This window comes from Castor canadensis, chromosome 13 (assembly GCF_047511655.1).
Source record: "Castor canadensis chromosome 13, mCasCan1.hap1v2, whole genome shotgun sequence".
Classification (NCBI taxonomy): Eukaryota; Metazoa; Chordata; class Mammalia; order Rodentia; family Castoridae; genus Castor; species Castor canadensis.
This window is the reverse complement of record NC_133398.1, coordinates 121,619,591-121,646,601: the sequence shown is the minus strand read 5'-3', so window position 1 is coordinate 121,646,601 and position 27,011 is coordinate 121,619,591. Positions and strand designations below refer to the sequence as shown.

Genomic DNA, 27,011 nt, shown 5'->3' with positions numbered 1-27,011 from the left:
TGATCCACTCAGTACTGGATTCAATGGTGTATGTGCCTTGTCTGACATTCAGATCTCAGCTTCTTCTGAGAAGGCTGTTAGGAGCCACTGATTTTTACTACTCTGTGGAGTTCACCACCAAGGTGTGCCCCTGCCTTTGCCCAGCCCCTCCCATCCATGCATGATGCAGAGAAACTGAGTTGACAGTATGTGTGTGGGATATGGCTACATGGATTCAGGTTCCATTACCGTGGCTGTCCTCCCTCTATTCACTAAAGTGACTTGGTGCCAAACAGGGCTTAAGGTCAAAGAAGCTCTTTAGAAGCTGTGGGTATCTCTAGTGACACATCAAGCACCTTGGGGTGTAATTTCTGACCCCCAAGATTTTTCCATTATGAGTCCTACTTCTTCTTTCCTGTCTCAGTGTGCTGTCCACCTTGTGTCCATGCTCAAAGCTGCCTGGGCCTGGAGAACCCAGCACCGTGCTTTACCCTTTCACACAAACCCCTAGACTTTAACCTCCTATCTACTTAACACACTGAGTGGGGGTCAGTCAATTCAGACCTAACCCAAAGTCCTGAGGTCCTGGCACAGAAGACAAATGTATGCTTGGCTGCCCCTCTGTGCAATCTCCGAGAGCATACAGCCAGTTGTGGTGGCCTATCTCCACTGTTCAAATGGAGAACTCAGGTCTTTGGTTAAAGATCAGCTCTTTCCATAGTGATCCTGGTTATTAAAATGACCAGGGAATGCCAGGTCTGGACAGAGGAGGTCTGAAAGACACCTGTGAACACTCCTCCCGGCACCACCACTCACATCATCCACTACCAGGAAGTGCTCTTGCACCAGGTCTTGAGGCATGGCAATGAACTTAGTGTCCTCATTGATCCACTCCACATCCATGTCTTCAGCCATAGGCCCAGGAGAATTTGTTGGTCCTGGCATAGGATTTGGCTCAAATCCTTGGGCCTCTGAAGGAGGTGGCTCAGGCTCTGCATTTGGTTGGGGAACCATCACCAGACCTGTTAATGTAGCTGCAGAAAGAGACAAATCTCCAGATGACCACCTTGGCCTGATGTTTTTGAACATCAGAGATAACCCCAGGCTGCCAGAGGAGCCAGAGCCCTGGCCCCACAACAGGAAACCTTCCTAGACTGTGGTCCCAGTGCTGCGGGGTGTGGGTCCCTCATTCCACTTTGCCCAACTCCAGAAATAGAAGGTCCACAAGGTGGGGCCTACATAGACCACTCCTCATGTGCTAACGATGCATGCCACGCTCCTCACCTTCATATATGGCCCCACTGGGCACCCGGTACTCCCAGTGAACCAGGAAAAGTTGGGCCTCGCACTCCTCCTGTATTCCAGACATTTGTAACTGCATGTATGTTGTCAGTGTGAGGCAGGGAAACTCGGCAGAATTGTCAAAATTCTCCCAGTACTGGTAGAGCCATCTGCCAAGGATGGAGCTGATATCCCTGGATGCAGAGAGTAGGGCAGAAGAATGACAGAACTCACCTTGACTTTCTTTGTCCTTTTCCACCAGACTTGGGAGTGCTAGGATCCTGTGCCTGCTACCATCTTATCCAAAGGACAAGAAAAAGCAGACCAAATGTTTTGTCTGTCCAAGCAGTGGCAGGAAAGACACAGGGGCAGAAAGCCTGCATGGGGCGGGGGGTAGAAGCTAAATGGCTTGAATCATCTTCCCTGATCAGGGATTCTCCACATACTGCTGTGTGTGTGCCTTGGCCCCCCTTGCCTCTGGGATGTCAACTCCACTAGGGCATGTCCTCTTCCTTGGCTTCTCTATGGGGCTAATTTCTCTCACTTTGTGGTTCCAGCTGGTTCATCGCCATAAGCAATGCGTGTCAGCTGTCTGAGAGAACACTATTCCATTGCTGTGCAAGTTTCCCTCAGAGCACTTACAGTGCAGCTGGGGAACAGCTGACTCTCCACTAGTGATGAGGCCACCCTCACAGATTCTCTGGGGCCTGATGGGCAACAGGGTAGGCAAGCCCCAGGAGGATAGGCTGTATTGTGTATGATGGACTCTCAAAGGTGCCTTTCGCTGAGGCCCAAGCAGCCACTCCACACTCAGGTGCTCAGGACACAACCACAGCTGTCGTGGAGTCTTTTCAACTCAGGTGCCCCCCAACCTCAGACTTCTATTTGGAATCAGGAGAGTTTGGGCACCCAGAGTGTGCCTAGTGCTACCCAAATGCAGCCCCTAAATGTCCCTATGGAGACTGGTACACATCCTCTTTACCCAATAGCTGGTCACTTTTTCAGTTTGTCCTCTGGTCTTTTTTCCTCATTGGAGTCATACCTTGTGGAGTCAATGCAGCTGTCACATCTACCGTGACACCTAGTGTTACCTGGTAACTTCCCACAAGAATGGAGCCCAGGAAATCCTTGACTTGCCTGCTCTCTTACTAAAATACGCTATGTGCCTGGAATCCTGCCCAAACACAGCAAAGCCTCATGTTGTATTTCAGAAATGAACGAAGCCACCTGGGTCTTTCCCAGCTAGTTTGCTGGGCCTGTTTTCCTGCATCCCCAAGAGCTCCCTGGACTGTGATATGACAGTGTTTGCTCCACAGAATAGAGAACTTCCTTTAAAAATGGGGAGGTGCTTTGCCAGGGCCAAGGGTAAGTGAAGACCAAGGTAGAATGATTCTCCTGGAGAAACTCTGGGCACACAGAAGAGCCAAAGTCCTTGTTAGCTGAATACACAACATCAGACCCAACACAAGAGCTTCTGTGGCACATATCTCTGGATCCTGGAAACACCTCCTAAGAGGGTTCTTCTGAACCCACCAGTCTCCACAATCAAATGGGGAAAAGAGCAGCATGGTAGCTGGGCAAGTCACACCCAGGAGTTTGGGATTCCTCTGGGTGTTGAAGTATTGCTCACCATGTATAAAGAATATCCAGCACATGCTCAGTGGTAGTAAAACATCCATAATTCCCCTGGATGTGGTAAACAAAAACGGTGTTTCCACAGAGCAGGGCAGTCCAAATCTGGTCTGTGAAATTCCCCAGGTTGTGTGCCTCAGGAATTTCATTATGGCAGGACTCTTCTTGGAGAGACACTGGTGGAGTTTCAATCTAGGTGGGGACAAATGACAATAAATTCAAACACAAAAGCAGTATCAAACAGCAAAAGGAGAGTGCACTGAGAAAATACTCAAAGATTTTCCACAAACACACACACACTGATAGGGATCTGTTGCTTTAGGTGGGGGATCAGATTCTACTAGATGTCCCTTGCCAGCTCTTCTGGCCATCCCTGTGTCACCTTTGGTGGCACCTGCAAAAATCAAGAGGCATCATGGGCTTGGGGAGAACGAGAGTCTCAACACTGGGATTAGGCCTCCTTTTGGGTGCTCCTGGGTACAGAGTATGTACAAATTAGGAGACACCAATTGTATCCCCTTCTCCCTGGAGGTTCTCTAGAGCAATGAGTTTGCTGAGTTACTCTGGAATGTAGATGCCTTGTCCCCTGTGTTCTACAATGTGACTAGTCCTGAGTGGTGTAAGAGGTTTATTCTCTGAAGTTTTACTCTACTGAGTGTCTGTCCTTAGACCAAATAGCCCCAAGATCTACCAGTATACTGCTGCACCTGCCTACCCTGTCCACACGGTAACACCCACACACTACACCATGTCCGCCATGAGCAGATCTAGTCAGCCCATTTTGCAATTTTGAGGGGAAAGAGCTCGGTTTACACCTGGACCCTCATTTAAGCAGGTGCCTCTCTATGGCCAGGTATTGCATATTTACTGTCCTTGGCACTGTCCCCATGTGCTTGCTGTGGATAATCCTGGTGTCAGCTACCAAGAAAGTCCTTGCTTTTATACATTCCAGGGTGACTGTATTCCCTGTGACTCTTAGGGACAAGTGGAACAGGAAGCTAATGCACAATCACAGAGAAGGAACAATAGAAGTAAGTTGAAAAACAAAGAATATAACGCAGACTGGGTTGTGCTGATGCCCACCTGTAATTTCCATGCTTTGGAGGCTAATAGAAGTGAATGTTGTTTTCAAGGACAGCCAGGACCACACACCCAGAATGTGTCATTCATTCAACTACAAAAATGACACAGGACTCAAACCAAGCCTAAGTTCCACAATGGAATTGAGATAAAATGATAAGTACATGTATCAGTCTATCAATCTATCTATCTATCTCTGTGTATTTATACATATTATAATATATATGTATATAATGTCAAAACACCTCAACTGAACATGAACATTCACACAAACATTCATATCGCTGGCTATGGATGCAGGTGTTTGAGATGGACTCCGTGCCTGTTACTTGAAGACCTTCAAGGATTGGGGAGGCCTGAGAACTTCACTGATGGTCAGAGCAGGTCCTGAGATTGGACAAGGTCCTCCAGGAGTGTTGTTCAGGACCAGCACTGAACCTGCATTGTCGGAGTTAGATAGCACAAAGTGCCCTTTCTATCATCCTCCTTGTGCTAGATTCACTGCTAGGGCAATGACACTCTGACAAATCTCTCCCTTGTTCAGGGACACCTCAGAGAGTATCAAGTCACTCAAAATGGCTAACTCCACAAAACAGGGCCCTCTTTTCATATCCATTCCAAATAATCAATACCCAGAGCCAACAATGGAGGGTGCACTTTTGTACAGGTGAAGGAGTGTCCTGCTCACAGCGAAAGAACTGCAGGCAATTGCAGAAAGGCCTGGAGTGAGAATTGGGACCAGGCAGTGCTCTGATTGCATGTCTGTTTTCCCTCTGTGGGAGAACCATGCTGCCTCTACTTCCTCATATCCTCTCAGAGGAGGTGACAGGCCAGTGAAGGAATGAGCATCTGACCCTGGATTCCAAAGTCAGGACCCTGTCCTCTGTGATAGCATCAGTCTGCTGGAATTTACCCAAAGGTAAATTTGGGTAGGATGACTTATGTTATGATACCAGGTGAGCCTGACAGAGGAGAATCTACTGAGTTAGTCCCTAAGGATACAGAATGATTATCCTTCCACTGGGAGAGAAAAATCGGTCTGTGTAAGCAGGTATCCACAGAATGTCCCTAGTCCAAGTCTTGCCAGTCATGACACGCTCATACCTGCTTCTCACTCTGACCAACTGTCAGCTCTTCAGCAGATAGGATTGTATTGAGAATTTCTGTAGTCAATGAAATGCCCACATTTGGCCCTTTCCTAGAAATGAAAGATTTCCCAAAATTTTCAACTCAAATCTCAGAGAGCTTTGATGCCCCTAGAGAGATCAACCTTCACTGGGTGAGTCCTCATCACTGAGATGAAGACGGTAAGACAGGTGGACAAAGCAGAATCCACAGAAGAAGAGATGGGGATTGACCTGTCACACCATCACCATTCTCATTGTGATCCAGGCAGTCCTGGATTCTATGGTGTATGTTTCTGGCATTCAGCTCTCTGAGCAGGCTGTGAGGGGTAATTGGTATTTATTAATCCAAGGAGGTTTGTCACCAAAGAGGGACCTGTTCTACCCAGCCCCTTCCTTTCATCAAAGATTCAGAGATGTTGAGTTGACACCATCTGTGTGGGATATGACTTCCTGTATATGGATTCCACTGTCCTTACTCTCTTCCTCCTGGAGGCTAAACTGACCTTGTGTCAGAGAGCTCAAGGTCAAGGATGCTGTTGAGGAACTGTGGGTCCCTGCAGTGCACCTGGACCTATAAACTCTGACCTCAAGGTTTTCCCACTATGACTCTAAATCACCTTTTCCTGTCTCAGGGTGGTGTCCAGCTCTTGGTCTGGCTCATAGACTCCTAGTCTGGTGAATTGAGCAACCCTAACTTTTAACACAAACCTGCAGAGTATAACCTCCATGTTCTGCTCAAAGAGTGTGGGGTCAGCCCCTCAGCACTCACCTAAATGCCTGAGGTTCTAGCACATGGACAAATGAAGTCCTTTCTGCTGTACCTTTCTCCACCCTGATTCTATTACTGCAGAAGGCCAAATTTCAGGCACTGAAGGGGAAAAATGAGGTCTGGTTAAGAAAATGGCCATGTTCATGTAGATCTAAGAATCTGAATGGGGAAAAATGGCTCTGAGCCATGGAATACCAGGTCTGGACAGAGGAAGTCAGAAGGACACCTGCCACCACCCTGCCCTGCAGAGCCACTCACAGATTCCATCAGGATGAAGTGATCAACAAGGTCATGAGGGGAATCCAATATAGAAGGGTTCTCCCTGATCAGGTCAAGCTCCATGTCCAAGAATTGAGGCCTTAAAGGCTCTCCAAATGGACCAGTCTTATATTCTGGCATCTCCACAAGAGGCAGCTCCACCTCTGGTGCTCCTGAGGAATTTGGTTCAGGCTCTGGATTTGGTTGTAATGCCAAAATTGGAGCTGTAGCTAGATCTGCAAGAGGTGATAAGAAACCCACATGACCACCTTGCCCTTATTCTTTGGAAATTCAGAGATGATATCTCTCAGCTTCCCTGAGAAGTCAGAGCCTGGAACCCACAGCAGGACATCCTCCCAGACTGTGGTTCAATCCCTGTAGTGTCCAAAGCTCATCCTTACTCCTGCTCCAGTGCTAGACTAGGAATATACACAAGGTAGGGCTGTGTGCACACATCCCTCCTCATGTGCTCTGTCCCCTGTTCCCAGGCTCCTCACTTTTACCTTCCATCTCACTGGGCTGCATGTCCTCCCAGTGGTCCAACAGAAGGAATGTTCGGACCTCCACTTCTGAGCCTGGCATATAAATCCCCAGGTAATTAAGTAATAACTTCAGGCACGGGAAGTGTGGTGGTTCATGGAAATCCTGAGAGAAATAATCCAGCCAGGTGCCAAAGATTGATGACAAGACCCTGGAAGCAGATGGAAGGGCAATTCAATCACAGGCCTGGCCTTCCCTTTCCCTTCCCTGCCACAGTGGATTAATGGGTGCATGGTTCCTGTGCCTACCCCTGCTTATCCAAAGTACTGCACACTCTAGACCATGATATTTGTCTGTCCAGGCCATGGCAGTCAGGGTAAAAAAAAAAAACAGGAGTTGCAGGGATCCTCTATGAGAGGGAGCCCAAGCTAAGTGGTTTGAGCACTTCTTCCTTGTCCAAGGACTCTCCACACACAGCTCTATGTGTCTCTGGGGCCTCTTTCCTCATGTCAACTACACTAGGGCTTGTACTCCTGCCTGGCATACACACGGCTCTGGAAGCCCTCACATTGCAGTTCCAGCTGCCTCAATACCCTGAAGACCATGGGCGTGGTCTATCTGCCCATAACACTTTTCTCCTGATTGGCAAAGCCTGCTTCTGAGCATGCATTGGGTCCCTGGGTATCAGCTAAGTTCCCACTATGAAGTGAGGACATCAATCCATTTCTGTGGCCCTGAGGGGCAACACGGTGGGCAACTACCACAGGGATGGGATGTGTTTTGGATGATGGATTAACACAGGGTCCTGCTCTGAGGTCCTAACAGCTCATCTAGCAATCAAGTGCTCAGAATGACACCCACAGCTCTTTTGGCTTCCTTGTATTCAGGTGAAGCTCTAGACCTGAGCCCTGCAGTTGGAATCACAAGTGTTTTGGATCACAGGGTGTGTCTAATCCTAACCAAACTCAGCCTACACATGTCCCCACTCTTTAGACAGATACACACCCACTGGCCTCAACATCTGCTTACTTTTTCAGTTCTTCCTCTGGCCTGTCATCTTCGTTGGAGTCAAACCTAGAGAAGTCCATGAAAGTGTCACATCTACTGTACCTGTTATGACACCGAGTGTTCCTGGGTGACTTCCCAAGGGAATGGAGCCTAGGACATCAACAATTTGACTGTTCTTTTACTGTATTGTGCTATGTGGCTGGAAACACAATCCCATACAGTAGGTGCTTTGTGTATATTTGTGCAATGAATGAGGTCACCTAGCTCCTGTACAGATACCGCACTGGGTCTAGGTTCCTCAGAACCTGGAGCAGTCCCTGATGTGCTACAGGACATGGGAAACCTCCTTTTAAAAATAGACTGTTGGGGTGAGGACATGGTAAGTGAGGACCAAGTCAGAGAGATTCTCCAAGGAGGGGTCGGGACACCCAATGTAATCAACAGACCTGGTGGCGAACTCCACAGGAGCAGGCCTGGGAGAGGCATTTCTAGGGCTCACTCCTCTTGGTCCTTATGACAGGGTTCTACTGAGCACTCCAGTCTCCACAATTAAACCAGAACAAAAGTAAGGCAGGGCATTGCCAAGTCTCAGCTAGGAGTTGGCTTGTCCTTTGGGTATTGAAGTAGTGCTCACCAAGTGAAAAGCACATCCAGCATCTGCTCGGTGGTAGTGAAATATCTATACCTGCCCAGAAAGTTGTGGATACAGGTGGTGTCCTCACATAAGGCAGAGTTCAATATCTCGGTCACCAAATTCTGCAGATTTCTTGCCTTGAGTTTCAGTTCACTGCAGGGCTCATCCAACATGGAGGCTGATGTATTTTCATTCTAGGTGGAGAAAAAGGAGGAACAATTTAAACACAAACAGTAGCAACTGGCAAAAAGGATTGCACTATAGTGAAGTGAAAATTGCCAAAAAGAATTTTTCACACACTCAGGTATATACACACCCACACCCACAGGCATATCAATAGTGATCTGTTGCTTTATGCGAGGGGACAGATTGGTCTGATGGCTGGCATCACCTATACTGTCAATGATTGTGTCACCTTTAGCATCCTCTGGGAAAAACCAAAGGATGTGTGTACGTGAGCTGATCCAGTGTCTCAAAATGTGGATGAGGCCTCTGTTCTGGCCTCTCCTGGAGCCCGACTATATGCCAGTCAAGAGACACAAAGAGGACATCCTTCACTCTTTAGTGTCTCCAGAGAAATGAGCTAGCTGTAGTTGCTCTGCATCCTACTTGCTGGTCTTCAAAGTCTGCATTGTCTTTGGCTTTCAATGTTATAAGTAAGGTCATCTCTGAAGGTGTACTCCACTGAACTTCTGTCTCAGAGAAAACTTGCCCCAGGTCCACTGGTATTCTGACCCACCTGCCTGCCCAGACCATGTGGAAAGCTACACACAGCCACATTCCAATCCTCACCCACACTGTCCTCAGACATGCCTGGCTAGACAGTAACCCAAATTTGAAGTGATAGAGCAGGATTCATAAGTGGCCCCTCCTTCCAACCTTGGATGTTACCCTGGACAGGTCACTGTGGTTCTCACATCCTCCCCACTCTCCCCTTTTTCTCATTGAGCAGCCACCCTAGCATCTGTTAGCTAGGAAACCCTTGCTTTTACATGCCCATAGCTACCTGTGTTACTTGTGGCGCTCAGGGACAGTTGGAAGATGTAGCTAATGCACTAATATGGAGAAGGGACAATTAGAAGGGTAGATAAGGGAATCAACAAAAAAAATGAAATGCAGGCATTGCAGTACACATCTTCAATTGCCATACTTTGGAGGTTCAGGGAAAAGCATCTCAAGTTCGAGGCTATACTGAGCCACATAGGAAGATGCTGTCCCTCAAATGAATAAAAAATGAAACACAACTCTACACAAGCCTAAGTTCAATACTGGAATGAAGGGAAGATCACAGGTGTGTATATAGAAATGGATACATATGGACAAAATGGCTTATGCAAGCTCACATATTTACATGCACATTCACAGCCCTGTGTATCCCTGGAAATGTTTGGGGGTATTCAGGACATTGCATGATATTTGAATATCTGGGAGGAATGTGGAGGTGTGGAGACCACCCTTACGATGGGAACTAGATCCTGGGTGGACAAGGAGTTCCAGGGTATCTGTCAGGACTAGGGCTGATCCTGGCTTTGGGAGAGGCAGGTATCACAAGAAACCCTTCCTGTTATCCTTGTGGTACCAGATTCCCAGGCAGTGCACTTCCCACTCTGATGAAACTCTCCTCTGCTCAAGGCCACTTGAGAAAGCATCAAGGACACTGAGAATGGCTAACTTCACACAGTAATGCCATCCAAACAAAACTATATACAGACAGACAAATGAGGATGGGCTTTCATGAAGGTAAGTGAGAATAGTGCTCCCAGTGCCACAAAGCAGAATGAACTGCAGGCAACGGTAAGAATGCACAGAAACAGCAAAGTGAACCAGGCAGCTGCTCTTATAGATTGTAGGGCTGAGCTTGCCCTCTTTGTGCAACATGAACTGCCTCCACTTCCTCCTGCCCTCACAGAGGAGGTGACAACCCTAGAAAGGAGTGATGCTAGGACCCAGGATTCCAATATCAGGGCCCTGTCCTGGAGGAGAATCTCAGGCTGATGGATAGGACTACAGGTAGTCCTAGGTAGGATGCCCTGGGTTATGGTGCTGGGTCTGCTTGCCAAAGGAGGAGCTGTCGCAAATAGGTCCACCTATTTGCTTTCCCTCTCCTGAGAGAGCAACAAATGTTGCTATCAGGAGGCTTCACCAGAATGTAAGTGGCCCAGGTCATGCCAGTCCACATCTGCTTCCTCCCCTTGCCCAAATTTGGTCTCGAGAGAAGATTCTTTCTCTTCATCACATAGAATTCTACATATAATATTTATTATCAATAAATTCTTAATGCATGGCCCTCTCCTACAAACCAAATATTTTCTACAACTCTTGACTAAAAATTGGCATGAGCTTTATGTCCATCGACTGATCAGACATCACCCAGGAAGGCCTGGGTGATGTATAAAAGGATGAGAAATGATGACAAGGGCAAAGTCACAGAACACAGAGATGGAGGTTGATGTGTTATAACACACTGACTGTAGTCACCCAGTGAGTACTAGATTAGATGGTGTCATGTACCTGCCATTCAACACTCAACTCTTTCTGAGCACACTGTGAAGGGCCCTTGATCCAAGCTATTCTGAGAAGGTGTGTCACCCAGGAGGGCACCTGCCCTGCCCACACCCACCCTTGCATGGAAGGTGCTGTGAGGCCATGTTGGCGGTTGTGTGGGATATGGCTTCCTTGATTCAGGTTCCCCTTATCATTCCCATTCTCCTTGAAGCTAAAATGACCTGTCATGACTAGGTATCAAGGTTAAGGTCGCTGTCCCTGAACCTGGGGACCCTGTGATATGCTCTTCACATTCATGCTCCAAGACCTTACCACGGTGACTCTAAGTCATTCTTTCCTCCCTCAGGAAGCTGTCCAGCTTCTGCTCGTGCTCACAGCCTCTTGGGCACCCACTACCCAATCTATCCTTTCATGCAAACCTACAGGCTTAAACTCCCTCTCACTTTCACTAACGGAGTGAGGCCAATCATTGAGAACTCACTCAGAGTTCTGACACAGGTGATCAATCAGGGACTAGCCATCCTGTTCCATTCCTGAATCGACATAGTAACTGCGTTGGCCTTTGTGCAGTGGACAAAGTGGAGTTGAATTATCTATCGGGTCTAGAAAATGGCCCTGCTCATGTTGCTCCCTGGATTTCAATGGGAAAAATGTTCCTGCACCAGGGAATGCCAGATTGGGGCAGAAGGGTCACAGGGTCCCAAGAATGCCTGCCTCCACTATGACTGCACAACCACTTACATCAGTTAGCATTAATTGCCCTGCCACCAATTTGGGCTAGAATATCAAGAGTTGAGTTTTATACTTAATCAGCACCTTTTCTACGGTCACAGATGAAGGCCAGGTAGACTTGCATGATGGAACCGGCAGCATGGCCTGCTGGAGCACTGGAGTCTCTTCGGGAGCTGTCTCAAACTCCACAGCCTCTAAATGAGATAATTTGAGTTCCACATCCTCCAAAATAGGTTCTGAAGTTGGTTCCACACCTTGATGTGGTGATAGAACTGCAGGAAGAGATAAGATCCTGTAATTCTGCCTTGCCTTCCAAAGACAGAGATTATGCTAGGTTTAGTTAGTTGGCTGACTCTGTAGGATGAGGCATTGGGCTACCACATACAGGGATCATCCTACTGAGTCCCAGAATCATCCTCCAGGAGTAATAACCTGAGCCCACCTACTCTGAACAACAAACTGGGCCAGGAGCAGGACACTACATTGCTAAGGCACAGCAGTGGAAATCCTCTGGGCTCACCATTTGAACAGTCTGTTGAGCTCATGCTCTGTTGCAGTGAACCTTCGGTTGCTGCCCCTGGTTGTGGGGAGGAAGATGGGGTCCCAGAACAGCACAGAAGGCACCATTTTCTCCAAAATTTTTGCCCTGGAGAGTTTCTCCCTGTAGGCCTCACAGAGGAAGTTGGCTGGCACAAGTTCTTCCTGGTTTGGGGCCAAAGAGGGACAGTTCAAGCATGGAGACAGTAGCTCACTGGAAAAAGGACTTTGTCATAGAGTCAAGTGAAATGGGAGGATCAAATTTTCCTATACTCACAGACACACAGACACACACCCACAAGAGGAGGGATCTGTTGTGGTCTCTGGGAGATTAGAGTGGCTTGTGTGCCCCCCCTTCAACTGCCCTGTCCTGCCCTCTGTCACCTTTGGGGTCCTCTGGAAACATCTCCACTGGCATTGTGGTCAAGTACTGATGTAGTTTCTCCAGACAGAGGCTGGCCTCCAGGGTTGCTTCTCCTGGAACGTGAGCCTCTGCGCAATGGGAGACATCGAGAAAACATCCTTTACTCTATAAGGTTTAGAGAGATATGAGTTTGTTACAGTGGATCAGGACAGTGGTTGCCTGGCCAACAGGGTTCTAAATTCTCTGGCCCGTATCCAGGAAGTGAGGATATCTCTGAAGGTCTCCTCAACTGACACTTTGTCTTAGACAAGACATCTCCTAGGTTCACTATGCTGCTGAATGCTTCCTGGACTGCTCCATGTCACACCTACAACCACCCCACCACTGTCTCCAGATGGGTCTGAATGTGCCAGTGCCCAACTGGGAGGAAATCAAGTTAGGTTCACACCCAGTGCCTCTTTCCAACAAGGCATGTGATCTCAGACAGGTTATTCTGACTCTCATGACTTTCCTCCTTTCATTACTTGTACTTTTGGGATCATCCTAGTATTTGTCTCATAGAAAGGCCTCAGTTAGCCATGCCTATCTTACCTGCCTTAGCCTGGAACCCTCAGAGACAGCTGGCACCTGATGCACATGCACTAACAGAGATGGGACAATGACAAGAAGGAGAAGAACAATATAATGAGGACCAAGTGTGGTGGTCCCCACACTTAAGAGGCTAAGGGAGGAGCATTTAGAGTTAAAGGCTACCCTGGTCTCCATAACCAGTCCTCATCTCTTATAAAAATAAAACTGAAACACAACTCATCACAGACATGAATACCACAGTGCCAGCTAGAGAAAATCACAACTGCAAGCATAGGGATGTGTATGTACAGACACACAAAGGCTTATTATGAACATCTACATTCACAGACAATCACATATGCTCTCACAGATATGCATGGCCATGTGTGTGAACACAGGCTCACAAGCAGACACACTGACACAGATGAGAATTCTGGCTCCCTGACTGCAAAAATGCAGCCAGTCCACAGGGTTGACTAACATCTGCTCTATACTTACATTCATTTGAAAAGCTGAAGCCAAGTCAGCCTTCCTGGACTTGTTTTATTCCTCTTTTTTGTACACATTTCCAAATGATAAAATCTACTGGTTGAAACTTGCTTTCTGCCATCAAACATTGTCAGTTATCAAAATTATGCCTGAATTCTGCCCTTCCTGAAGACAGCCTTTGAAGATGCTTCAGCCTGCACTGCCCATCCCCAGTCAGTAGGGCTATGTGTTATCATTCTGTCTGCCTCATCATCTTGTATTAAAATCTTAACCAAAGTTGTCTCCCTCCCCTCCGTCTTGTGTTTCAGCACTCCAATACAACTAACTTGCAGAGTCATCCAGCCAAAGCAGCCTCCGGAAGGCTATGGTCCTAGATGACTACAAGCTCAAGAGAAGCATGGACACCCAACTGGGCTGCTTCCAAATTCCTGACCCACAGAAAAAGAGCAAAGTAGTATTTTTTCTTGTTTTACTATGCTAAATGTTAGAGAAATCTCTTACACAGCTTAGGAAACTTACAGATAACAGATGGCAGGCCCATATGCTAACTACTGGTGGCATCCAGCACTGTTCTGCAACCTCAGGGTCTTACACTGGGAGCCCAGGAGCATCGTGACACCTGCTCTACAAGAAAGTGCTTATGGCCTCAGCAACAACCCTACCACGTGCATATGATGGGGTTGATACTTAACAAAACTGAAGTGATGAAATGTGCTAAGGGAGCTCTGCCTCATGGACTCCTCCTCAGCTCAGTCACTGCTAGAAGCTGGGGTGTGGGAATTGTTTCTCTCATAGAAGAAAGATCTTTGTTATCTCAACATGCTCCTTAATTTACCTGCATTTCCAGAATCTGAAATTCAAGTTGAAATGTAACCATGTGGCAACTTTCTGATAATCAGTGTCTCTGTAGAACATTCTTCACGTCTGTAAATTAGATAAACAAGCATTTTATATGCAAACAACAGTTGTCTTCAGATATCCATTATTTTGTATGAATATCTACAACATATGTAGAAATATGAAAGTGTACATTAGCAATTGTATTTAAAAATCTGGAAGAAAGTATATCAAATTGATTAGCCTTACAAAATTGGATCAATATCAATTTATACTTTCTAGTGCTCAATTATACCAACATTCAAGGTAAACAGAAATAGACATAGAAAACCCTAGGTAAGTTTGAATCATGTTCACTGTTTGATGTTCTTCTTTCTTTTCTGTTTCTCATCATTATCTTGTTCATGTATGGATTTGGCTTGACATGACTGTAGCCATCCTGGTTCATAACCACTATGGTGGTCCCAGAGTAACCCTAGTCAGTTTTTCCAACAATCACTATTAGACAAAACCACTAGAGACATTCATGGAGCTTTAAATAGGGATCCTGGCTCCCAGATGCACCTGACTCTCAATATTAAGATAAACTGAGAGCATTCCAGCCGGAATGAAGTCACTTTTGTCCTAACTCACAAATATGCCATTCTTTCTAAACCATATTTAGGGAATCCAAGTGGTCTTTGCTGCCACCCAGAGCCATGCTTCTGGCAGTAACTCCCCCCAATAAATTCTACTCTGTGCAACTGTAGATATGTCTAGCCTCTTTCTTTAGTCTCACAACACCTAGGGTGGGCCACATACATTAGGACCATTTGTCCTAAATACTGTTGAAGACAATATATGGAACCCACATGCTTATCTCTGTTACCTCTCAAAATTTCACTAATATGAGTGCTATTTTCAAGATATGACATGCATACATTTTTGTGGAACTGGGGTTTGAATTCAACATGCTCTACTGTTTGAACCAAACCTCCAGACCATTTTTCTCTGGGTATTTTGGAGATGGGGTCTCTTCACCTGTGCTGGCCTCAAACTATGACCCTCTGTTCTCAGCCTCCCAGTACCTAGGATCACAGGAATGAGCTACTGGTGCCCAGCAAGCCCTTTGTTTGTTTGTTTATGCATCTATTTAGTTTGGCAGCACTGAGCATTTACTTCAACACCTCAAGCAAACTACCCCTTGAGCCAGTCCTTTTCCTTTTTTTTGAGGGAGGTGTTAACAAGGTTATTTTTTATAAACTTTTTATTAGGATATTCGTTATATGGGGGGATTAACAACAATTCCGAATAGACTTGTACTGTACATTGGTTACACTGTCCCCATTATCTCTTCCCCTTAACCCTCTCCCCACCCCACTTAAAGCAATTGCAAGTTTTCTCAGTTCTACTTCATAGAGGTACATGAAGTCCATCAACCATATACCATCATGTTAATCTCTTTCACTCACTCTCCTCCTCCCACTAGTACACCAATACACACTGTATCCATTTTATAGTCCTGTTTTTCATTATTAATATTTAAGTTGGTGTTCAAAGGGGTTTCTCAATGTATGCCCAGTTGGGTAGACTCACCAGTTCTTTGTCTTTTAGTTTTGTTTTTTTCAAGTAGACTCTTGCACTTTTGCCTGGGCCAACTTGGTCCCTCAATCCTCCTTATTTCTGTCTTCTGAATAGCTGGGATTGCCAGCCTGAATCATGTAACAAAGCTTGACTTTATAATAGGGTCTTGCTAGTTCCTACTCAAGTTGAGCCTGAGGCTAAATCTTTTTCTCCATTTCCAGGGTAGGTGGGATTACAGGCATTTGCCACCACAGCCAGCCAACATGCCCTATTCTGAAGTTCAAACCTGACTCATTTTCTACATATATGTTTATCCATGCAACCACCACCCAGATCAAGAAACAGAAATTTATTATACCTCATAAGCACAATTTTGATGTTAGGTTGGCATGCAGTTTTGTGAATGAGATTATTTTTAGAAGGGCACAATTCTACAAGGGTAAAGAGAAAAGGAAAGATAAGAGCAACCTAATTTTGGAAGCTGGAACTCACTGGGATAAATTGAATAGTACATGGACAAGTAGAACTGACCTGGCATATCCAGGAAAATTGAAACCTAAGACAGCAATGGGGAAAGCCCAGAGGGAAGTCAATTTAAATAGAGTGCTAGGTAGGTATTCAGAATTAGTAGAACCAAGTTATTCTAACAAGATGATTGTGAACTTTGATTCCAAGTGTAGTGGCACATACCTGTAAGCTCAGCACTCAGGAGGCTGAAGTCAAACAATCACACATCAAGGCTATCCTGGACTACACAGGGAGAAGGAAGGGAAAGAGGAAGGGGAAGGAAAGGAGAAAGGAAAAAAAATAACAATCTATAACATAAGTGAACTTCAAAAAAGTTAGTGTTACAAAAGACAAAGAAGGATCAACCAGATTAAAGGAAACTAAAGACACATGACAGCTAAATGGAATGCCTGATCATGATTTTATGAAAAGAAAGATTCAATGTGGTTGAGATGTCAGTTCTTCCTAATGTGACCTATAGATTCCGTGCAACCCAACTGAAACCCCAGCAAGCTGCTTTGTAGATAATGACAAGCATACTCAAGAGTTTAAAACAGGCACATGAATGAAACAGGAAATTCTCAAAGGGAGAGGTACAAATGAACAGTATATACAAGAAGAAGTGTTCAATTTCCCTGGCTACAACAGATATGCAAATCACAACAACACTTACATTTCATCTCACCCCGGTTAGAATGGCTGTAATCAAGGGCAATAATAACCACAAATGCTGGCGAGGATGTGGTGAAATGGAACCCTTAAACATGCTGGTGGGAATGCAAATTAGTACAACCACTTCAGAAAGCAGTAGGGAGATTCCTCAGAAAGCTAAAGCTAGAACTGCCATATGATCCACTGATACTGCCCCTGGGCATCTGCCCAAAGGAACATAAGACAGGATACAATAAAAACACCTGTACTCCCATGTTCATCTGAGCATGACTCACAATAGCCAAGCTGTGGGAACAACCCAGGTGTCCTACAACTATGAGTGCATAAGAAAATGTGGTGTATACACAGAAGTTTTACTCAGCCAGAAGGGATAATGACATGTGGTTTGAAAGTGAATACAATTGGAAGACATCATGTTAAGTGAAGTTAGCCAGGATCAGAAACACAAAGGCCACATGTTTTCTCTCATACGTGGAAGATAGATCCAAAAGAAAAACATATACAAACTCAGATGTAGAATGTGTTTGTCATAGTAGAACTGCTCCATGGAACTCAGAGAAAGAGGGAAAGGAAAAGAGAATGATAGAGCATCAGTAACATCATAAAACATAACATCTGTGAAGGTAGAGGATATGAAGGTGTGTACTGAAAGCAGTTGAAAAAGGGGGGAGGGTGGGAGGTAAAGAGGTAAGGGAGAGCAACAGAAGGGATGGAACAGAACAAAATATACTCACAGAGGGGAAACATAGAGAAACCCTTTGAACGTCAACTTAAATATTAGTAATGAAACAAGGACTATAAAACAGGTACAGTGTGTGTCTGGGGGCACTAGTGGGAGGAGGAAGGGTGAATGAAGGAGATTAAGATGAGCATATACTTAGATGGACTTCCTACACTTATATGAAATAGAACAAAGAAATCTCTTGCAAATGCTTTAAGTGAAGTGATTTTTAGGAGGAGACATGATCAGGGCAATCTAAATAATGTACAATATAATCCTAATCAGAACTATCACTATGGCTCCCCCCATATAACAAATACATCGCAATAAAATTTTTTTATAATTAAAAAAAAAGTAAATAAATGAGAAGAAAAGAGAATCTCTAGTTTACATGGACTAGAAAGGCAGAAGCTGTGGATACAGTTCAGAGTTTGACTGCATGCCTAGCAGTCACAAGGCTCTGAGTTCAATCACAACACAGTAGGAAAAAAAAAAGACAAAAGATTCAGATCAGCCAGCATGATACTGAAGAATGAGGTCAGAGAACTAACACTACCTAATTTTGAGACTTAACTTTTACACTAATAAAAAGTATGGTGTTGGTGAAAGCATAGAAGGTGGATCACAAGTTCAAAATCGAGTCCAGAAATAGATTCACAAATACAGAAAAGTGATTTTCTTTGGCAGTGGGGTGTGGGAGTACTGAGTTTGAATTCAGGACTCACATTTGTTAGGCCGGCACTCTACAGCTTGGGCCACACCCTCAGTCCTTTTTGTTTTAGCTGTTTTTCGCATAAGATCCAGTGCTTTTTGCCCAGGTTGGCCTCAGACAGTGATCCTGCTATAGACAGTCTCCTATGTAGCTGGGATTAGAGACATGCACCTTCACAACCAGCTTATTTGTCAAGGTGAACTCACATTAAATTTTTGCTCCCACTGACCATGAACCACTACCTCCTGATCTCTACCTCCAGAGCATCTGAGATTATAGACATGAGCCACCACCCCTGGCTATAAAGTGATTCCTGACAGAGGAGCAAAGGAAGTTCAATGGAGAAAGGACAGTCTATTCCATAGAAGATGCTGTATATTCACATGTAGCAAATAAGTAAATCTAAACACTGAGTTACAATTTTTACAAAAATTAATGCAAAATGGACCACAGACACACATGTAAAACTTATGTTATGAAAATAACATAGAAGAAAACCTAGGTGACCTTGGGCTTTCTCCATAAAAATGTGTCAAAATGCAGTAAACATTGAATTGTGGATGAATCTAAAATAACCTGGTGCAAACACTTTATTTTGTAGACAACAAACTCAGGCCCATAGAGATATTCTGAATTATCTAAGGTCCAGGCTTCATTTCTTTTCTTTATGGAAGTATAAAATGCATGTATAATTGCTTCTAAAGAAAAACAGTGTGCCAAACTGTAATGTCAGTACTTGTTAACTTGAACACAGATTTTTTTTTTTTGGCGACACCTGGGTTTGAACTCAAGGCCTCATGCTTTGTAAACAAGCACTCTTACTGCTTGAGCCACTCTGCCAGCCCCAGAATTTTTTTAAATGAATAAGAAGTGTGATTAGGAATAGCTTCTCTTCTTATAAGTAACAGACGAAGAATGGAGGGCTGGGGATACAGCTCACTGGGAGAACACTTGCCTAATATGTACAAGGCTCTGGTTTCCTTCCCCAGAACCACACACACAAAAAAAGATGGACTTCATTAATACTGTATTAATATTGTGATCTCTATACTATATGCACAAATGTGTACACACAATTTAATGAGTAATAAATAATTATGTACTCTTTAGATTACTTGAAGAAAATAATTTACTAATATACTTGAAGCCTTGCCATTCTTCTCCCCAGACATAACCACTCTTGTGAATTTTGGAAAATCTGGACATTGCTCTTTGTTTTTATCATGTTTTAGCTGTTCCTAAACAAGATAGCAATTAGTTTTGTATGTTTTTGCTGTGTTTGTTCTTTTGGGGGTTCACTGAATTTCCTTAATTTAAAGATCTATACTCTTAATAAAATTTAGAAAAAAATTTTAAACAGTGAGAGTATATTTTTTATCAAAATTAATGAACACCGGAAGATTTGTCCTTCAAAATGATCAACTATCAAGCCAAAGTACTTACTCTTCATAACATGCTTTTAGAGCTGACAAAAAGGTAAGAGCAGTCCTCATTAGTACAGTGCTGGGAAATCATGAAAAAATAAAAAGTAAAGAACAGAGGCCAGGCGCAGTGGTTCATGCCTGTTCAAATCCCAGCTACTTGGGAAGCAGAGATTAGAAGATCACAATTCTACTACAGACCACGCAAAAAGTTAGAAGACCTGGTCTAGAGGTGTGGGTCAAGTAGTAGACTACCTGTGCAAACACAAGGCCCTGAGTTCAAAGTCCAGTACCACCCAACAAACTCCAAAATGTTGCAAGACCCCCATCTCTACCAACAAGCTAGGCATGGTGGTATGCACCTGTAATCCTTCTGCATGAGGTCTCACAGTGAGGAGGATTGAGGTCTGAGACCCACCCGAGGTGGGTGACTACTACTCAAGACTGTCAACTGAGTACTGGTGGCTCATGTCTGCAATCCTAGCTACACACAAAACAGAGATCAGGAGGACTGCGGTTCAAAGCTAGCCTGGCCAAATAGTTCATGACACCTTCTATCAAAAGTACTCAACACAGACACAAGAAAGAGTTGTTGAAGTGGCTCAAGTGGTAGAGCACCTGCCTAGCAAATGTGAGGCTCTGAGTTCAAACCCCAGTACCAGCAATGAATAGATAGATAAAGAGTTTCATACAGGGCTAGCCTTACTTTTTTTTTTGTGGGACTGTATTTGAGCTCAGGACCTTCCACCTGCTAGGCAGGCACTCTACTGCTCAAGTTGTTATGCAAACCCTACCTGGCTGTACTTTCTGAATCCCATCTCTTCCTTTCAAATCTTTTCAAGTCTCTAAATTCCATCACTTCAATTATATAAGTAATTAAAAACACCGCTGCAGTGAGCTGCTGAAGACCCACTGAGCACTCTCCCTCTCCTAAGAGTTATTTCAGTAGAAAAATCAGCAAGCACTTCCAAAAATGATTTCTGCTAAAGAACGTTGTTCTTGATCAAAGAAAGTTCCTAACATTCACTTGCAACAGTAAATTACCTTCCTTTCACCTCTCAGGGCACCTTAGATCCTTGGCAATAAAACTTAGTCATTAAGACCAGATTGCTTCTTTCTGGGAAAAGCTTCAGCTGATGGTCGATTATTGACCCTAGGTAATGACAGTTAGGAGTACTACAGTACAGTGAGGCAGCTTTCATGGGAGCGATGAATTGTAAGATTTATAAATTAATGCTGGTGTAATGGTCACACCTGTAATGCCAGCAATTAGGCAGCTGAGGCAGGAGGCCAGCTTGGGCCACGATGTACACCTTGTCTCAAAAAAATTAAAATAGGCTGACAACATGGCTCAATTGGTACAGCACTTTCCTAGCATGCATGAGGCCCTGGGGTGTGTTAAAATCGCAAATACCATATCACTCTTACTTGACCAGGAAGGTAATCAAGGACACTGTTCTGTTCTTTAATATTTACTTCAGGTGACTTTTAAGAGTTTGGGGGCTGAACTTCAGCTCAAGAGTTGGAGCATCTCCCTAGGTGGCACAAGGCCTGAATTCACACCCTAATGACACAAAAAAAGTACTGAGCAAATATGATGTTCAAAAGATGCCTCACTGCACAAGTACACCATGACAGTGAATGTGCAGAATCTTAATTCAACATTATTATAACCAAGTTCCTGGTCATAACAAGGTGAGCTTCAAAACTATTTCTAGATTAAAATAATGCTCACCCTTTTTGATAATCTCAGAGGTCAGCAGTCCTTGTCTTCCAGAAGAATTTCTCATATTGAAGCCAGTCAGCATATGTATAAATGACAGTTCTGATTTTAAATGTCCAAGCTGGCTTCTCAGATCTTCTGAAGGGTCCACCACGCAGAATCTGATTTGTGTATTTCCTGAAATGATTTTCTTAAAAAGCAAATATCAGAAAAGTTATTCCAACTGCTAATAATTATTTCACCTAATACCCAATTTTCCTCAAAACATTCTCATTTTGTTGCTCATGATCACTTCACATTAACCTGAGGATTTCCTCAAAACCAATGTGACTACTAACACCACAATTTCAAGTTTCAACTGAAAACACCCAGTTACACTACTGTATTGGACACCTGGGTGACACAGTGACAAACATTTTCTCCAAACAGCATCGAGAGGAGCCCTGAGTAGCCATGGCTGTAGAGCAAGATGCAGGGACAGCAGCGCAGTGGGAGCTGAGCACAGGCAGCTTTGAATGTCTCTGACCTGCAAGGCGGTGAACTACATCATGAAGTTAATCTCACCTGTCAAGTTCATGTCCACATCCCTAATTCCGTGGTTATGGGGATGACCTAACATCACAAGCACTGTGGTGAAATGTTTTCACATTTTCAAATAATTCAACCAGTGGAATACATTAATTTAACTTGATCTTTGGTCACAGAAAGTATTTCTGGAAATAATTAACATCAAAATATTTTGTGAGATGAAAGAATATAGAATACAGAATATCAAAGGTGGTGTTATCAGATATTTTGTAAATCACAAGCGCAAAGATTTGTTTAGTTTCAGAGGCTATATTATTTATATATGAACACTATACGTATGTGTATATATACATACATATCCTTGAAATTAATGAAAATCTAAAATAAGAAAAATTCAAAATTAACAAAGGTAGATTTGGTAAACTTGCAATTTGTGCTTCTTTTAGGAACATGAGTCATAAAACAGTGAATGTAAATACTTCATATGTGAATGCTACATTGAGTACTACCTTTCAATTGCAAAGACTAATAGGTACTAATTACTGTGTGCTCTCTTTCACAAGAACTAACGAACTTAATAACTTGGAGAACCTTTGAGAGTATATACAAGTACTACCTTACAAATTCCCAGAAAACTCCACCCCAAAACTCCTAGACACCACAAACACCTTCAGCAATGTAGCAGGATACAAAATAAGCTTACAAAAATCAGTAGCCTTTCTATACACCAACAGTGAACTAACTGAGAAAGAATATAGGAAAACAATTCCATTTACAAAAGCCTAAAAAACATCAACTACCTAGGAATAAACTTAACAAAGGATGTAAATAAACTGTCTAAGGGAACTACAAACTACTGAAGAAAGAAATCAAGGAAGACTATAGAAGATGGAAAGATCTCCCATGCTCATGGATTGGCACGATCAACCTAGTAAAAATAGCTATACTACCAAAGTCAATCTACACATTCAACACAATTCCCCTCAACATCCTAATGACATGCATCATGGAAATCGAAACATCTACCCTAAAGTTTATTTGGAAACACAAAAGACCATTAATAGCCAAGGCAATACTGAGCAAAAAGACCAATGCTGCAGGTATCACAATACCCAATTTCAAACTATACTACAGACCCACAGCAATAAGAACAGCATGGTAGTGGCACAAAAACAGATATGAAGAAGAGTGTAACAGAATAGAGTACCTGGATATGAATCCATACAGCTATCCGACCTTATTTTTGACAAAGGTGCCAAAAACAAATGATGGAGAAAAGACTGCCTCTTCAACAAATGTTGCTGGGAAAAGTGGTTATCTGCCTACAGAAAACTGAAACTAGATCCATGCCTATCACACTTACTAGAATCAACTCAAAAGTGGATGAAAGAACTTAATATTAGATACAAATCCTTGCAGTTAGTACATGAAAGAACAGAGAATACCCTGGACACAATAGCTATAGGAAAGGAATTCCTCAGACGAACTGCAGCAGCCCAGCAACTAAGAGAAAAGTTGGACAAATGAGGCTACATGGAATCAAAAAGCTTCTGCTCAACAAAAGAAATGGTCTCTAAACTGAAGAGAACACCCACAGAGTAGGAGAAAATATTTGCTAGCTATACATCCGACAAAGGACTGATAACCAAAATATATAAGGAGCTCAAAAAACTAAACTCCCCCCAAATTAATAAACCAATAATAAACTCCCCCCAAATTAATAAACCAATAAAGTGGGCAACTGAACTAAACAGAACTTTTTCAAAGGAAGAAGTCCAAACGGCCAAAAAACACATGAAAAAATACCCACCATCCCTAGCCATAAAGGAAATGCAAATCAAAACCTCACTAAGCTTCTACCTCACTCCTGTTAGAATAACTAGCATGAAGAACACCACCACCAACAAATGTTGGCAAGGATGAGGGGAAAAAGGAATCCTCATACACTGCTGGTGGGAACGCAAGCTAGTACAACCACTTTGGAAAACAATATAGAGGCTTTTTAAAAACTAAACATAGATTTGCCATATGATCCAGCAATCCCACTCCTAGGGATATACCCAAAGGAATGCGGCTCAAGTTATTTCAAAGACACTTGCACACCCATCTTTATTGCAGCATTATTTACAACAGCCAAGCTATGGAAACAGCCAAGATGCCCCTCAGTGGATGAATGGACTAACAAAATGTGGTATTTATACACAATGGAATTTTACTTAGCCACAAAGAAGAATGAAATTTTGTCATTCACAAGTAACAGATGGATGTTGAGAACACCATCTTAAGCAAAGTTAGCCAGGCTCAGAAGACCAAAAATCACAGGTTCTCCCTAAAATGCAGATTGTAGACCCAAAATAAATTCAATACTATTATTGGACATGGGTCACACAGTAAGGAGAGAATGTGTGTGGGAGGAATAGGAAAAAGGAAGGTAACCTAAAATTTGAATGTGGTTGATGTGCTCTCTGTAGAGGAGCAAATAAAGTAATCTTAACCTGGCAGAGGCCAGTATGGGAAGGGGACCAGGAAGAAGTGAAGAGGTCTGGCAGAGATGAGCCAATGTGGGTTGTAATACACAAGTGCATGGAAGCAACACTAGGACTCTCTCTGTACAGCCATCTTTACCTGAAACTTGGAAAAACTTTATGTCTTTCTTACTATCTTCTATGTTTTCTCTTCAACAAAATCGGAGAACAAGATGGTGGAACAGGTTCTGCCCAGACTGGAGGTATTGGGGGGCATGGGAGGAGGGGCAGGTGGCCCAAACAATGTACACATATGTAAATAAATGTGAAGGTGATAAAATAGAACAGAGAAAAATGAAAGTTAAAAAAAAAAAAGGAAGAAATTGTGGGGAAAGGCACTCTAGATGAATGTGTCCCAGATGTATTCATAGTGTTCCCAGAGGGTGGTCGCAAAAGACCCTGGTTGAGAAGATCTCAGGTGTTTGGCATCCTGAACAAAGAACTGGATGGGAACAAACAGATTGCAAAGCAGCAGCCAAGTTTTACTGAAAGTGAAAGCAGAAAGTACACTCCATGAGAGGGAGATGGAGTGAGCTCTGAGCAAGGTGATCCAAGAGCAGTACCTGGAGCTCAAGAGCCTGTACTTTGGCTGTGGATTTCTGGAAAGAATAAAGCACAAAAAAAATCGAATAACTCTCCCCACATGTCCCCTCTGCCTGAGTGGCAAAGCAGTCAGGGTGCTTCTTGGAGCAAGGAAAAGTTAAAGACACCTTTGCTAAGTTAGCTCTCCCAGGATCCCCACAACCTCCTACTCACACCCAACCTGATCTTGAACCACAGAAGGTAGATTTTTACATTCTTCTTCACACCAGAATTTCTTTGCACAGCAACTGTAGCACCATTTCAGTAAGGTCGGTCACTGGAAAATAATGAGGAAATGTTGCTTATCATTAGGTTTCAAGTATTGTTAGAAAGCCTCACCATTCCTGCCCCTCAGCACCCCATCTTTAGACAATTCAAGCACACAAAGTCCCCAAGGGCTAGGTCAGGTACACGTCCATGAAAGTAGCTGCCATAGTTCTCCCAGTTTATCTCAGGTACTCAGCCCGGGGTGGCCAGGGAAATCCTCATGGGGCATGGAAGCTCCATGCTGCACATTTTCTCTGACAACTCTGCCAGGGCTGACATCTGGGCTTGAAGTCTCTCCCCAAATGCCTCCCTGCATATGGGCTGTCTGCTGAGGCTTCTGCTGAGGGTTGATGGAAGCCAAACCCTGTTGGGGTCTGAGCAGTGAGGTCCTCTTCCTCCTCTAGAGGCCTGGGTCAGAGCAAGATGCTTGAGGTCTGTAGGGTGACTGGTCTGGTCCACTGTAGATGCCCTTACCCCCTCCAGAGGAGGTCGCAGTGTTCGCGTCTGCAACCTGGGCACTGGCTCCCTGTATCCTCCCAAAGGCCTCTTGAGGTTTCCAGAGAGGACTGGCTGCTCCAGAAGTCCGTGTGGGTCACAGGCACCAGAGTTGCCCTGTTTGGGTCCAATGTCTCTGGGCTATGGTGTCCTAGAGCCATCCTTGCCTGTGGGGTCAGGCAGGGTGCTCAGTCTGTGGCGAGCTCTGCCTTGCAGAAATGGTCTGCTGAATGCACTGCAAGGCTCCTGGAGGCACCTGGGCTCGGAACAGCACAGATGCAGGCTGTACCAGTAGCACAATTCTATGTGTGTGTTGTATGTGTTTGGTGTGGGTGTCAGGTGTGTGTGTTGTGTTTGGTGTGTGTGTGTCTAGTGTGTTCAGCCAGTGTGTATATGTGTTTTGTGTGTAGGTTTGTGGGGATATTAGGTGTGTGTCTGTGTGTGTTGTATGTATGTGTGTCTTTGTTTATGTGTATTGTTTACATATGTGTTTTGTGTGTGTGTTTTGTATACGTGTTAGTGTGGTATGTGTTGTGGGTGTAGGAGGTGTGTGTGCATGTGCGTCTGTGTGTGTCGTGTATGTGTGTTGTATGCTGTTTTGATGCGTGAATGTGTGTGTTGTGTATCTTGTGTATGTATGTGTGTGTGTGCTATGCGTGTGTATATGTGTTGTGTATCTTTGTTCTGTGCATGTGTGTGTCATGTGTCTCTGTGTATGCCTAGTTGTGTGCGTATGTGTACTGTGTGTGATGTGTATGTTTGTGTTGTATGTGTCTGTATTGGTGTGTTCTGTGTGTGTGTGTGTGTGTGTGTGTGTGTGTGTGTGTGTGTCGTGTGTATCATCCCTGGTAGGCCCACGGGAAGCAGGATCAGCTGCAGCATCACTGGATCTGGGCCACAGCGGATCCATCTGTGCTCAGCACTCCAGGGTCACCCACCCACTGTTCCAGCAGGTGGAAGCTGTGCTCCTCTACTCCCTCCTCCAGCATTCTATCCATCTAGCCTCCCTCTCC

At 44.2% G+C, this 27,011-nt stretch overlaps 1 protein-coding gene across 3 annotated transcripts in view; it reads right to left on the bottom strand.

The window, feature by feature from the left end:
• Nucleotides 1-26,539, bottom strand: part of LOC141415577 (uncharacterized) — a 30,642-nt gene extending 4,103 nt beyond the window's left edge. Inside the window, exons 1-13 of one of the 3 annotated variants that reach the window (XM_074052499.1) lie at nt 25,411-26,539; nt 21,614-21,791; nt 14,281-14,369; nt 12,407-12,514; nt 12,006-12,187; nt 11,570-11,757; nt 8,249-8,442; nt 7,636-7,680; nt 6,630-6,817; nt 6,127-6,362; nt 2,891-3,084; nt 1,264-1,454; nt 796-1,013 (exon numbers count right to left, since the gene is read on the bottom strand). In XM_074052499.1, the coding sequence (XP_073908600.1) occupies nt 796-1,013; nt 1,264-1,454; nt 2,891-3,084; nt 6,127-6,362; nt 6,630-6,817; nt 7,636-7,680; nt 8,249-8,442; nt 11,570-11,757; nt 12,006-12,187; nt 12,407-12,514; nt 14,281-14,360 (1,824 nt within the window). In that variant the 5' untranslated portion in view covers nt 14,361-14,369; nt 21,614-21,791; nt 25,411-26,539. The remainder of the gene's footprint in view (nt 1-795; nt 1,014-1,263; nt 1,455-2,890; nt 3,085-6,126; nt 6,363-6,629; nt 6,818-7,635; nt 7,681-8,248; nt 8,443-11,569; nt 11,758-12,005; nt 12,188-12,406; nt 12,515-14,280; nt 14,370-21,613; nt 21,792-25,410) is intronic. The other 2 variants (XM_074052500.1, XM_074052501.1) reach the window with 2 other exon arrangements.
• Nucleotides 26,540-27,011: the final 472 nt, after the last annotated feature.